Source organism: Ixodes scapularis, unplaced genomic scaffold, assembly GCF_016920785.2.
Source record: "Ixodes scapularis isolate PalLabHiFi unplaced genomic scaffold, ASM1692078v2 ptg001612l_1___fragment_2___debris__unscaffolded, whole genome shotgun sequence".
NCBI lineage: Eukaryota > Metazoa > Arthropoda > Arachnida > Ixodida > Ixodidae > Ixodes > Ixodes scapularis.
Window position 1 is genome coordinate 74,222 of NW_024610177.1, and position 12,775 is coordinate 86,996.

General features: G+C 50.6%; 1 protein-coding gene across 3 annotated transcripts; it reads left to right on the forward strand.

Annotated features, from left to right (window-relative positions):
* Positions 1-17: 17 nt before the first annotated feature.
* LOC121834577 (serine/arginine-rich splicing factor 2-like) lies at positions 18-11,613 on the forward strand. 3 transcript variants are annotated; one of them, XM_042288299.1, is made up of 4 exons: positions 19-578; positions 5,511-5,597; positions 8,957-9,646; positions 10,449-11,613. In XM_042288299.1, exons 1-4 carry the CDS (start codon positions 187-189, stop codon positions 10,453-10,455), a joined length of 1,176 nt encoding a protein of 391 aa, XP_042144233.1. In that variant the 5' UTR covers positions 19-186; the 3' UTR covers positions 10,456-11,613. The 3 variants fall into 3 exon arrangements, with proteins under 3 accessions (XP_042144234.1, XP_042144233.1, XP_042144235.1); XM_042288300.1 differs by lacking the exon at positions 5,511-5,597 and having other exon boundaries at positions 18-578; XM_042288301.1 differs by lacking the exon at positions 10,449-11,613.
* Positions 11,614-12,775: the final 1,162 nt, after the last annotated feature.

Consider the following 12,775-nt stretch of genomic DNA (forward strand, 5'->3'; position numbering starts at 1 on the left):
ATAGCGCAGCTTAGAATCGCTTCGTTGGAGAGTATCGAGAGCACCGTGATCGAGAGTACGCAGCCGCCATTTCAACGTGCGAGTTGCGTTCATTGTTCGTGAGAAGCAGCGTCGTCGTTCGAGCGCGCTCCAGAGGACGGATCGAGACGTTGACGAGGCCGGTCGTCGCCTCCCGCTTTCGCCAAGATGAGTTACGGCCGCGGCCCGCCTACCATCGATGGGATGACCTCCCTGAAGGTAGATAACCTAACGTACCGCACCACGCCGGAGGACCTGAAACGCGTCTTCGAGAAGTACGGAGATGTTGGCGACGTCTACATTCCGCGTCACCCCTACACGAGGGACAGCCGAGGCTTCGCTTTCGTGCGATTCTACGACAAGCGGGACGGCGAAGACGCCATGGACGCCCTGGACGGCTACATCTTGGACGGCCGCGAGCTCCGCGTGCAAATGGCGCGCTACGGTAGGCCTACCGACCCCTACCGCCAGTCGTCCCGGGGAAGCCGCTACAGCGGCGGCGGATCGTCCAGTCGCCGGTCTCGCTCCAGATCGCGGTCGAGGAGCAGAAGGCGATCACGGTGAGTTCACGGCCGATCTACTACCGCCTTTCCATCTCGGATGGTAATTTTTTTTGGGGGGGGGGTTCGGGCCAGAACAATGGATTTTGTGTGACGCATTATTTCTAACGCCATGGTACCGTTGTTCGCCGCTGCCGTATCAGGCGCGCTGCGAGCGCCGAAGGCAAAACTGGTCTACTTCGAAGCCAAGTGCCTTTTTAGTGTTTATATGAATAATAATAATATTTATATTGGTTCAGGACAACCGGGGCGCCGCAGAAACGTTTATTTCTTTTAGTAGTGATGCTATATGCTCGATGAGAAGGGCTCCTGCCATTTGGGTGGCCCTTTTCGAAGGCGCAGTGGGGGACGGCGGGTGTTCACTGGGGGCTGTAGTTAAAGGGTAACTGCAAAGAAAAAAGTTTTTTTTTTAAACAGCCTAATTGGGACAAGCATGTCACAAAACAAATGTTCCGCGAAAAAAATGATTTTTTTTATCAATATTTACGCCACAGGACGTAATTTAGTAGCGTCAAAACCTCTCCACATTTGAAACTCCCGCTCTTTCGACCCCCGCGGAAGAGGAGTACGCCCCGCCCCTCACTCTCCTTGCGTTGCGGAGTTGAACGACGCAGCGTCTCGACTTCCGGCAAGATCTGGCAACTACGCCAGGCCGCGGTATTGTAGCTGCTAGCCAGGCTAGATCCAGCGCTGCTGAGATCCCCCGATACAAAGGGGTTAGCCCGAAATCCAATCCAATGTTGGTCGTGTTGTTAGTATTGTTTTGGTTTGACGCGGTTTGCGAGCACATGTAGCGAAGACGTGACCGGAGAAGTGCCCCTGTGATGTTCCCGGAAGACGGAAAGTATCGTTCGTAATCGTCGTGCGCACTTTGAAAGAAAGCGAAGGGAGTCACAGAATCCACAAGTGCGCAACCACAAGCCAAGGTTCACGACAGCGCTGCGTTATTTTCGGCGATCTCGTTCTGTTTGGTGCAACACGGCGATGCGACAGAGCTGAAACGTTCGTGGTGTGTGTAATGCGGTGCTAACACGGAGCGCAAATTGGTTGTTGTGGGGTTGACGTTCAACCAGTTAAGTCCCGTCGTCGTCAGCTGATCCAGTCAAACTGGTCCGGGAGGACGCTGGGAGCGTTTTTAAAAGTAAATCTGCCTCGTTCTGTTTCAAAATGTGGAAGTTTCCCGACACATACTGTGAGTAAAAAGCTGCGGGCGTTTTCAACAAAATTACGTCGTTTTAATTGAACAATGGACTCCGAATTGTTGTCCTAACTCTGCCGTTTTTATGCTTCGTGTTGGACTGCGTTTGCACTGCGACTTGTTGCATCGTGCGGTGTGAATAAATTTGGGCACGATTTCGTACCTGCCTACAGATGCATGAACTGAGACCATTTTTACGTAGTGGACATAGTGCTTTTTTATTTTCTGTCGAGTCGCGGTCGTTAGATGCACACGGGGCGAATCTCGACGGCCTCCAGAGCGATATGACGAGAACGTAACTAGGCACGTTGGTTGCTACGCGAACGCCCGATTGCCTCCAGCCAAATAGCATTCCTTTCGGGGCGACATGGCTGCTGGAAGGCTCACTGTCGGGATCACGCATCTGACATCTCCGAAAAGTCAGCACTTGCACGTGCAAACGAGCAAAAAAAAAAAAAAAAAAACACGCTATGCAAGCAAAGAGGAAAACGAAAGAACCGCGCTATGAAAGCCAAAACCCCGCGTCACTTCCTATCACTAACACCTGCGACAGCTGCTAAACACACACTACTTCACTTCAAGAAGTCTCACTCAAGCACCTGGGTCAGCACGAAACGACGAAACACTGATCACTTCGGCGAAACGATTAGGCGAGACAGGCGGGAGCAGAGACTTCGGCGGCCATGAAAGAATGGCGAAGCTTTTGTTTGTATGAATCCAAACGGAAGTGCCCGTCTTGTAACCCTTTTGTGAAGAATAACTCTCATCACATGGGTTATTCTTTAAACGTAAAAATATGCGGCTCAAAAGGAAATTGCAACATATAACAAAGGTTTAACAACCAAGATCTAAGCGGTCAATCAAACTCTTAGCCAATGAGAACCTTTTGGGATTGACGTCACATAATCACAACTTCGTGGCGCGCGATTTAAAACGGACGAAATAGCCGCAAACTAAAATGAGTCTCACGCAATAAATATTGCTGTAAAAAATGTTTTTTCTCGCGGAAAAATTGTTTTTTTGACATGCTTGTCCCAATTAGGCTATTTAGAAAAAATCTTTTTTTTCTTTGCAGTTACCCTTTAAGCGCGCGTTAACCCCCCCCCCCCCCCCCCCCCCCCCCCTTTACACCGATTCGCGGCGACAGCCTGAGAATAGCTCATTAAGATGCTATTTTGAGGCTATTTTGCCGGCGGTTTTGCATGGCGCGTGTATCATTGGGAAGCGTGTTAAGCCGCCCCACACCACCGCCTGCGTTCATGCCACTTCGCGGCGACAGTCTGGGGTTGTTATTAAGACAAATATTAACCCAATTGGCCGACATCTACACGCCGCTTCTCGGTGGCCCAAACCCCGCTGTCCTTCATACACCCCCGGAAATAAGAGTCCACGCCATAGAGTTCAGCAAAGTTTCGTCTGCAACATTCGTTTTTTTTTTTTTTTTTTTTCTTTCTCTCTACTGTTGATTGTTGTTGACAAGAATGTGTCGACGAGAAAAAAAAAAAAGGAAACCCACATTGTGTATTTAACCATGGTCCTGCTGTGTATGAGACATGCACCTTACCGTTAAGCTACTCTACAGCTTCAAATAGCCGTGTTCACAATTCGTTTTATACGAGACCCAATAAGGGACAACTGCCGCCTTTTTTTTTTTTTTTTTTTTTCGGGTTATTGTGTTGATTGTTGGGAGAATACCACTTCCAAAATATGAACCCACCTAGCCCACTCGCCGGCAGCCCGAGCTTTGCTGTCCTCCATTGCACCTCCGGAAAGCAAGTTTCACACCATTTAGTTCAGCGCCGTTCGTCGACAACGTTTGTTCTTAGTCGTACAGAACATACTCCGAGCGACACTCCGGCTCAAATATATTGGACATCACTTCCTGCATCTGGCGTGCATTAGGCCCTTTTCGAAATGATGCATAGGTGAGGTGCGGGTGCCATTAGTTGGTCATGCACTGGGAGCACTCATTGGACACGAGCGCTTTGTCAGCATTCGGACCAATACACATTCTGCACGAGTGATTGATGCGTCGGTGCTTGTCACAAACTCGATTAATGACGAGCCTCACGCCGGAAGTGGTGAGAGCAATGAATGGCGGCTGCGCAGAATCTCTGCATCATTTCAGAAAGGGTTCTGGCTAAATACCGTTTTATATGAGAAGCAGGCTCGGAGCGGGTCGCTGCATTTTTGTCCACACTCTGCACTCGTATTACCTATCACATGAGAGTTGTTATTGAGTTCCCGCAGTTTTTTAGCGCAATTTGAACACGCTCTGTCGGTTTGCAAATTCAAACATATTCCACTCGAGTGATGCGTCGGTGCTCGCCGCGAACTCGGTAGGAACCAATCATGGGCTTCATGTCAGAAGCAGTGAGACCAATGAATGGCGGCTGCGCATCATTTCACAATTTCGGAACGGGTCTTTGGGTGCGAGCAGTGACGCGGCACTTGTGTCGAAGGCATTTTGACCCAAGTATGCCTGGAAGACTGAGCAGCACTCGTTGCAGTGCATGCTCGGGGTATGTGCCCACAATATGGCAGCCTCGGATAATCGCTAGCAGCAGTCCCTGACAGTAATAGAAAGACGTTTGTTCAGGATGCCTGGCGTGTCCGCCTTTCGTGGTGCCCGGCTGCACGTCCGTGCTTGATTCTACGAAGGTAGGAGAAAGGAGACGACATACAGGCTCAAGCCAGTTAGAAGTAGAGGTTGCGTTCGGTGGGGAAGGGGGCTCCACGTTCCCCAACTTCTCGTCTGGTGGCGTCATGTGGCTTCCAGAAGCTTCCTCCCTCCATGCTCGAATCTCATGAAATGCCCGAGCGTTATGAAAGATAGGAAGCGGAACATCTCGAGGAGCTCCCTGCTGTTCTCATGCTGTCAATGTATGAATGTATGGCACAATGGCACATCACTGTCTGCTGCTGACATACAGAAGTGGCTGCCCTCTAAGATTCTGCATTCTTTTTGCCATCAGTGTGCGAAAAGGTTGCTTGACTCATATTTGTTCTTTGATTACACTGTGCCGCAAAAGATTAGGAATAACGGCACCGAGACTAGAAAGGAGGCGTACGGGTCTGCACAAACCCGCCACTAGAGTCTGGCAGGCTCAGAATTCATTAGAAGCTCCATCTCCAAAGCGTGCTCGGCACCTTCTGCGGACCTTTTGCTGCGCGTGCGATTGAACCGTGGAGGTAGGAAGCTTCTGGGGGCAACTTGACGCCACTAGAGCTGAAACCGAGGGAGATGAGACTCTTGGGTGGAAAGAGGTGCAGATGTGGTGCAAAGAGCTCTTTAGAGCGCAGCTCTTAGGGGCCCGTTGCCGGCTTTAGCGGCGTTGGTGTAACTGCTAGGTCACGTGACCTCGAGGAGTCATACTTATCCCTCAGTACCCTTACATCCTCCTCCTCAAGAGCTGCACTCTAATCCGGCGTCACACTTTTTTTTTTTTTTTTTTTTTTCCGTCCCACTGTTTGCAGCCTCTGCTTCCGGCTGGCATTTTCTCGCTTGGCTGGCTCGAGCCGATGTCGCCTCCTTCTTCCTACCTCCATGTACCGAGCGTTGAAGGCAGACGGCTCGAGACAAAGTGGAGACTGGGTTCTTAACCTGTCCCCGACTGCTCAGAGTTTGGGAGAGGGTCTGCCAAGGGGGGGAGGCTTGGCTTGGCTTTGGTAGCGGGTGGGACGCTTGCGACGGACGCGTCTGCTAACCGGTGGGAGGTGTCTACCACGGGCAGGAGGAGTCGCACTCGATCGAGGTCCCGATCCAGACGCCGGTCCCGGAGCCGCTCCAGGGAGAGGAAGCACCGCAAGTCCGCTTCTAGGTGGGCGCTCTCTGGCCGAGCCGTCCTCTCTGGTGTCCTTCCCTCGCACCCCGTCTGCCCATCCGCGAGAAGCCTCTGCCCACCCGCTCCCTCCCACTTTGTTTTGACAGGGTGTCTAGCCCCGGGGAGGGGACTCAGCGTAGCCTGCATTGCAAACGTCTGTACTCGACTTTCACTTCAGTGCGAGCAGAAGCTGCGATGATGCCTTTTGGATGCCCCTGGCATGCCATCGTTGCCTTCCACCGTAAATTGGCTGCACGTGCTGGAAGTGGGACAACTAAAACACCGCTGTTCTGTCATTGACTGCGGTGTGTCGTCTGTGCACCATGCTTGAAATCTGGACTTCGCTTGATGTGAAGCAAACTATGGGGAGGGGGAGTTCTCTAGATTCTCTTGGACGTATGTGTGCTTAAGCCTGCAGTTTTGGGCGTACTGTGACCCGTCCCACTTCGTCTGGGCTGGTGCCGGCCACTGCGCAGTGTGTTTGGGGCAGTATTGTGGACTTCTTTAGTACCTTTGCTCCTATAAATCAGTGGAGGTATTTAACTAAACAGATTTGGGGCAGTGAATTCAGCGACTGTGGTGGACACCCTGTTTGCCTTCTTTGCCCTTGGTTGTGAGCGTCTGTGTTTGTAGTGCAAGAGTTTGTAACCCCCCTGTGCTGTTGCTGTGAGTGTGTTGGCCAATTCAATGTTACCTGCATGTTGGGCTGGCAAGATGATGTGGTTTAGGATGTGCATCACCTATACTTGATTTCACCTCAAGAAAAAAAAAATACTGTTATTTGTACACTGCGCGAAGTAGTTCCTACCGGTGTTGCGGAGTTGCCACTCCGGAGTTGGAATGATTCCTGAATCATTCCGCATTTTCGCGACCCCGGAATGGGAATGGGGAATGGCCGTAACGATGAGAGGAATGGAATGGGAATGGAATTAAGCGCGAGACACATTCGCAAAAAAACCGTCCGATCTGGCAATACGACTGCCTGATCCGAAAAGTTTGGTCGCTTCATACGTCGGATCGGCAATGCGGCGTGCGTCCAACGTGCCAGATAGTTTCGCACGGCGGACGGACTGTCGGAAGCGTCCAGCCAATGACAGCACAGCTAGCGCGAACGCCATGATGATGTACTGGGTCTGGCGGGACGAATAAGAAAACGGAACGGGTGACGGGAAGCCGGACGCGTGCATCCCGCTGACCCATTCGGAGAAGATTGCCCCGGCGAAGAATGCACGCGCCAGCAGAGAGCGAGCTCCCAACTTCACTTGTGCGAGCTAAATCGTCAATCTGGGACCATATATCTGTGAATGCGGACCTTCCGCTGGAGTGCTTGGATGTCCTGGGCGGAGCCGAACGGATCGTTGTGTCGCATGCAAGTTCGGAAGCGTGTGTCTCAAACTGTCGCGTGCAGCAGTTCGGAGAGGCGTTCGGACTATCGGATTGGACGATTCTTCCATCCATGTGTCTCGTGCTTTAGATGCATTTTTCCAGGAATGGAATTGGCCCAGTTCTTTATTATTTTTTTAGGGGGGGGGGGGGTTACGTTCAGCTAAACTGAGCCAGTCAGCGAGTCAGTTGCTCAGAAAAAGAAATGTGCGGGAAACTGCTAGCAATACAAAAGACAAGCGTCGGAGCAAAGGCCAAAAAGGGAGGCGGTGGCGCCTTTCACGGACGCGCAGACGACGAGCTTTACTGGTGTTCCACGATAGTTAAACAAGAAACCAAGCACCAAGCAAAAGAAACAAAGGAAGTGACACAGAACGAAACCGCCATGCACGGCTCCTCATCTTGCTTTATGTGTTTTTTATGGCATGGAGAATGCATGCGCGCGCACAGACTAGGGGTGGGGGGGACTCTTAACTCGCGGAGCTCTGATAACTGATTGACTCGCACGCCGCCGCAGAAAGATGATCAGTCATTGTTTTCTTGTAGTTCGAGGGGCATTGTTTAGCAGGTGGCCAACTTTGCTGCCTTCCACATTCATTCGTGCACACTCTTTTGAAGTGCGAAAGCTGGGTTTGGTTCGGCATTAAAACAAAGCGAGATTCACTTCTCTCTTCTCCTTCAAGTGGGTTAGGGTTACAAACTATCTAGCAGATACCCGCTCATTTCCTTTGACTTTAGTCTGCATACCTTGTTTCACCTTGCGATGGACCGCTGCGGACGCTTCAAGTCACCCAGGCAATCCAGCACCGTGAGCTTAGATCGGTGCTTTTTTGAAATGTTTAGCTTCTTTTTTTGCAATTGTCTGTTTTTGACAATGTCAGCTTTATGCTGCTTATGCCGGAAACATTGCACAATGTAGCTGTCAAGTGCCAATTTTCACGTTTAGGAATTGGAGGAATGGAACGATTCAGCCATTCCAGGAATGGGCCCAGGTTCCCCAATCCTAGGAGTTGAATTGAATTATCGAAAACTCTAATTCCCGGAATGAAATTGGAAGGGGGGGGGGGGGGGGGTCTATTCCGCAAAACGGGTTCCTACATTTGGTTGTCGAAGGAACGAGCAGTGTTCTTGTGCATTTGAAATGTCTTGTATCTAATGACATATCTAATCTGAAAATCTCAAGGGCTTCCTCTGTTGAGAGATCACCCATCAGTTATCAATTCCCATAATATGAGAGTTCTTATTGAGTTTCCGTATTTTTTGTCCACAATTTGTACACACTATGTCAGTTTCCATAGCACACACATTTGGCCGGTTTCCACTTGTTTATTGCACCGTAAAGCACAAATTTGCAGCATCTGCAGTATTTTTCAGTGGAGTTTGTAGCAAATTCCAGCGTGCTTATCACTTTCTTAAATGGGTTAAATACGTTTAGTGTAGATAAACACATGGTTTGTAGTGGGTGCCCTTTGTGTCTATCCTCAATTTTCGATAGAGTTTTGCAGTTTCATTCCCACAGATAGCCCACCTCCATTTTATGTCTCCATTTTGCATTTTATGAGATTTTGCGTTGCATTAATCTTAATTCCCTATCTCAACTCCATGAGGACTTTTCTTCCTAAGGTTCTTGGGGTGAATTAGAGTATATCCTTCCATCACATGGGACAGGTGGTGGTTTGTTGGCAGATAGGTATGCATTGGATTTTGTTTTGTTACAAGGTGAGGGCTTGGTTGGGATCAGCAACATCCCTTTGAGGAAATTAGTGTATGTTTATTGGGGCCAGGTCTTTTAAGGTGTAAGTCTGGGTTCCTGCTTTTGAGTGTTGGCTGGAGTGAGTGGCATGATAGAACCAGCATGACGCACCTTGTTGGCACTCGTGTGACCTTAGGTCTCTACCAGCCTAGAGCTTGTTCTGGCTGCCGTGGTGGTTGCCCTCTCGGTACTCACAGACCTTGCGGTCTATTCCCGACAGGTCTCGTTCCAGGAGCCGCTCAAAGGGCAGGAAGCGCACACGCAGTCGCAGTCGAAGCAAGTCCCGGAGGAGTCGCAGCCGTTCCCGTCGCCGCGAGTCGAAACCCCGGAGCCGCAGCAAGTCAAGGGGCCGTAGCCGATCCAAGAACCGCAGCCGATCCAAGTCCAGAGGCCACAGCCGGTCCAAGGGCCGCAGCCGATCCAAGTCCAGAGGCCACAGCCGATCCAAGGGCCACAGTCGCAGCAAGTCTAGGGGACGCAGCCGATCCAAGTCGAGGGGACACAGCCGGACCAAGGCCCGGAGCAAGTCCAAGGAGCGCAGCCGGTCCAAGTCGAAGGGACGCAGCCGATCCAAGTCCAAGGACCGCAGCCGCTCCAAGTCGGGGCGCAGCCGCAGTCGTAGCCGCAACCAGAGCAAGTCGAAAGGGGGCCGGAGCCGCAGCCGGTCGGTGAATGGGGAGGCGAAGGCACGCAGCGGATCGCGCAGCCCAAGGGCGGGCAAGGACGGCGGTCGGTCGTCGAGGTCGCGCTCTCGCAGTCCCCGGGGGGAGGGGGAGGGCGGTCGGGCAAGGTCGCCGTCTGCCGGAGGAGGCGGGGATGCCGAGAACGGGGGAGGAGCCAGGGGCTCTCCTGGCGCTTCCCGGGAGCGCTCGCGCTCCAAGTCGCCCTCTCAGGACTCCAACCCAGACATGTGAGGGGCTCCTTTATTCGTCTTCACAAAGTTTTTTTTTTTTTTTTTTTGTGTGTGTCTTTTGCTGGGTTACAATATGTCCAGGAACAATTGAAATACCTGCTTCCCTTTGTTTTGTCGTTTTTCTCCTTAGTTGTTTTCATTTGAAAGTCTTGCTTTACTTCATTGTATTGTTTCAAGTCGGCATTGCCATTCCACCGCTTTGTTCCCTGGGGTTCGATATTTTCCCCATGCTCCTTCTTTGCCACATTTTTGTAGTGTGCCTAGACAGTCCGGACGCCTAGGGATTGTAAACGAATAGCGCTGTTATGTATCAATCTCCCCGTAATATGTGCCGCCGTGCCATCACTCTTGACAAACTGAGTAACCCCTTCCCGTCGGTGTTAATTCGTGAGCACATTGTAACGTGCCCGCCTTGTTTGTTGTGTGCAGAGTCATGCCGTTTTTAAGAGCACCCTTGTTTGAGAGAGGGATGTCCCTGTGCTTGGGAAGGCATGGTCCTAACCTGAAGTCCCTCACTGCATTGTTTACTGAGCTGCAAAGATCGCTTGGCACAGCTTCTGGGAGGAAGACAAGACGTACGTCTTGACTGTTGCGCAAAGGTCTTTCCAGGAGTTGTGCTGGACGCACATTCGCACTCTGTTGAGTCTCGCCAACGGACACAAGAAGAAACAGCGCCTTTGAGTAGCGACCAGGTGTCGAAGCAAAGCCTTGTTTCTCCTTGTGTCGTTGGCAACCTGATGCGGGTAGGGTGTGGCCTGACCTCTCCTGTGGTTGTGTTGCCCCCTGTCTGTGACTGCAGGCGCTGAGGGGTTGGTAAGGCGGATGGTTGTCCTTGAAAGCGGTGTTGCTGAGCCGTGCCCAGTTTGCAGCCGGCCTGTGTTCGGGCGGAGAGGTGTTGCTGACGGTCCTGCTGATGTCCCTTCCCTTCTGAGCGTTTTCCCCCAGAAAAGCGAGGCCATCTTCCAGATAGCTAGGTCATCCCCCGTAAGATGATTGCTATGTCAGTGGTTTACCCCAGATCAGGGAAGCTACGCCAGAGTTTTTCCCTGTAGTCTCAATACTGAGGGAAATGTGGGTGTTTGGGAAAAGAGGCTGGATAATCGTTTCACCTTTTATGGGTGCTTCACTATCTGATTGACCCTGCTCTAACAGCTGCAGTTCACTTCAAAAGTGTATACCTCTGGGAAAAGTGTTCTGTGAATTTGAGGGGCTTAATCCTGGGGGTCAAGCATAGGTTTTAGGGCAATCAGCAAGTATGGAGAACCGGGGTGTTGAGGGCAACCTTTTTTTTAGAGAATGACGGTAACCCTCTGGGATTTAGTCTTTCTGGGTATCAAAAAACTGGGTTTGATGGGAACCCCTTTTGGGAAGGGCTGTTAGGGATTTAAATGGGGTATTTAGAAGGCTCCATTGAAGTGGTAGGGGTGAACGTTGAGGCTGCAGTTCATTCTGGGTGCACAGAAGTGAGGCGCTTTGGGGCTGCTAATCCATCATGGCAGGACTAGATGCTGCTGGTTAGTCCCTCGGGGAATTTGGGGTTCCGTACCTTTTGGGTGGGGTGGGGGCTGCCTTCGGCGGATGCATCTTCCTCCTGGACGAGTGAGGCGGTCGTGTCGGTTGCTGGGGTGCTGCTGCGGTTGCTGTTCCCTCTGACGGGCGTAAGTAGGGGGGCTCTCCTGGGAACACGGGCGCTGACCAAGTCTCGCCACAGGCGCGGCTGGCTGCAGCTGGGGCCGGCCTGCAGTAAGCAGTGGCGTGCGGCGGGCTGTCCGGCTGTGCTGTGCAGAGAATGCTGTTTGGTGATTCTTCTTTTTTTTCCCTCTAGATTTCTCCTTTTTTTTTTTTTTTTCATCTCTGTGATCTAGCGTATTGTCCCGTGTGTTCATCGATGCAAAAAATCAACTGGCAAAAGCTTTTTTTTTTTTTCTTCATTTTGAAATAAATGTCATTTATTCGCCTCTTTCTGTGGCTTGTGTTACTTTGAGTTGCAGTGAGGTGGTGCACTTTTGGCTGGGTATAACATACCTGCCAAGTGTACAGCATTACCCAGGAGACTCCCGAATTTTGATTGACACAAGCATCTCTTGGCAAATGCTAATCACCCCCTTCCCGCACTTAGATGAGGAGTCTTTGCCGTTGCCATGATAGCGAGGCCCAGCTGTACATCGTTAACATGAGTGCTGCAATATAAATGTAATGAAGTTGTCTGGTGTAAATTGGTTGTCAATATTTCTTAAAAGCTTTTAAAGATGTGGCTGGTGGCTCTGCAATAATCTTTCTTGGGTGGCGAGCGACAGTAAGTGCTCTGCCCTGTCTTTTTTTTCCAAGTGATTTGCTCTTCTTAATTCACAGTCTAGAGATAGTGCAACTGATGCAGGGTGACCAACTGACATCTTCCGATAGTCTGAGAGAAAATGCTTAAGTTGCTGTTTTAGTGCTGTAATGCTCGTGCAAGTGTAGTTGTGAAGTATGAAGGGCGAGTAGCTCGGTTTTGTATGGCTTCTAGCTTAACGACTAGATACGAGTGATGCAGATGACTGATGCATACTCAAGCTTGGGTCGAATGAGAGATGAATATGCAACCAGTCTTGCGTCCAGTGTTGTAAGGTAGATGTGTCGCCTTGACAAACGGTGGGTTTTGTTAGCCTTTGCAATAATGTAATTTTTGTAAGGCACCTATGAAAAGTTGGAGGCGACATGGTGGACCCCAAGATAGTTGCGCAATGAAAATGAACTGTTGTATGTTTGGTATTGAAGTTCAAAAATTTTGTTTTGGAAACATTAATTTTCACCTGCCACTGTTCGCACCATGTTTCGAGACATGTCGGGTCATTCTGCAAAAGTGCGCAGTCATCCAGCCTATTTCCCGATAGATCAGGCAGTCATCGGCATGTAATCTAATTGTGGACCGAATACAAGTTGGCAAGTCAAATTACATGTATGAGGAACAGCAACACACACCGAGCTAGGTTCCCTCAGGCGCACCCGATTTGACAGGTGGTGAATCTTACCGATATAATTAACGCTTTGTGTACGGTTAAAAACTAGTTAAAATCCACTCCATTGCCAAAACGTGTATTGTCAATGAACGGATCTCTAACATGAGGCAGTGATCAGATACTTAGT